The sequence below is a fragment of the Aplysia californica genome, unplaced genomic scaffold (genome assembly GCF_000002075.1).
Source record: "Aplysia californica isolate F4 #8 unplaced genomic scaffold, AplCal3.0 scaffold00082, whole genome shotgun sequence".
In the NCBI taxonomy this organism is placed as follows: Eukaryota; Metazoa; Mollusca; class Gastropoda; order Aplysiida; family Aplysiidae; genus Aplysia; species Aplysia californica.
In genome coordinates this window covers 67,768-69,075 of record NW_004797352.1, presented here as the reverse complement: position 1 = coordinate 69,075, position 1,308 = coordinate 67,768, and the positions used below count along the sequence as shown (strand labels likewise).

The following is a 1,308-nucleotide window of genomic DNA, read 5'->3' as shown; positions in this document are numbered from 1 at the left end:
CTCTCCTCAATTCCCCCATCGTTTCATTTTTTGCTGTTGTTGTCCTAACCAGTCCGTCGGGAATTTTTCTGTTGTCGCGCTGACACCAGTGAGGTGGGTGGTTCCCGATTACTGTAAACTAGGAATCGTAGGAATAGAGTCCGAATCAAATTTCTTTCCACTGTTGTGATTTCTTCCGGGTGTCCATGATTTCTTACAGTGGTTCCGACCCCCACAGTGATATGATTTAAAAAAGAAGAACATTTGTATAAATATAGTAATTTGTAACCGTTGGCTTACATAATAAGAATCGTAACCTCTCCTCTGTTGAACTAACCGAGGGGATCGGTTCCGGAATCGATCCTTCGCCCAGCTCTAGCTGACACGCTCTAACCCGTTACTCGACAACACAGACAGATAAACGTATAGCACTATTCACAAAACTCACCGGTTTTCTTGTTATCCGAATCCTTCCCACCGTTGCTGGAGCTGTTGTTGTTATTATTGTTGTTACTGTTCTGATTATTGACAGCGTTGTTGTTGTTATTGTTGTTATTGTTATTATTATTGTTATTGTTGTTGTTGTTGCAGGCGCTGCTGCTGTTGTTGTTGGAGCCGTACGCGCTGCCCGGGCTGCCGATGTCCTGACACGGGGACCCGGTCGCTGACCGATCGATGACGTCATGGTCAGCCCGACAGAAAAGTCCGTCTTCCCTGATGGCGAACTCGTCGCCTGTGACCAGCGGTTTGTTGCAGACGATGCATCTGAAGCAGTTGAGGTGGTAGACTGTGGACTTTGTGGGCCGCATCACCACGTCCTCTCGGCAGAAGCCCAGGCCGCATCGTGAACACTTGGTGCCGAACAGTCTGAGGGGGGAGAGAGGAGAGTTTTAGTTTTTGTAAGTGTTTTACGGCACTTGCAACACAATATGGTCATATAAGTGCGGAGGAGAGTTTTAGTTTTAGTAAGTGTTTTACGGCACTTGCAACACAATAAGGTCATATAAGTGCCGAAGATTAGAGGTGTTACAAGAGAGTTAAAAACATAAAAAAGAAGGAGGAGAGATAAGTACGATAGATGTTTGATAGGAAAGAAGAAGCAAACCACACCAGCGCACCCACCATCCATCCACTAGGGGAGGAGAGTGGAGATGGTATACCGTTATGGAGGATTGAGGTTGGTGAGGGAAATACACATATAAGTATGATGGGGGTGGGAGTTCTAATGAGCACAGGGAAAGAGAAAGAGAAAAAGAGAGAAAGAAATAATTGAGGGGGAGAGAGACAGAGAGATCGAGAGAGAGAGGGAGGGAGAGAGATAGAGAGAGA

The 1,308-nt window shown here is 46.0% G+C and overlaps 1 protein-coding gene across 1 annotated transcript in view; it reads right to left on the bottom strand.

Annotated features, from left to right (window-relative positions):
- Positions 1-868, bottom strand: part of LOC101853687 (insulin gene enhancer protein isl-2a) — a 35,880-nt gene extending 35,012 nt beyond the window's left edge. Inside the window, exon 1 of the mRNA XM_035968778.1 lies at positions 428-868. Coding sequence (XP_035824671.1) covers positions 428-788 — 361 coding nt within the window. The 5' untranslated portion in view covers positions 789-868. The remainder of the gene's footprint in view (positions 1-427) is intronic.
- Between the last annotated feature and the right edge of the window lie 440 nt (positions 869-1,308).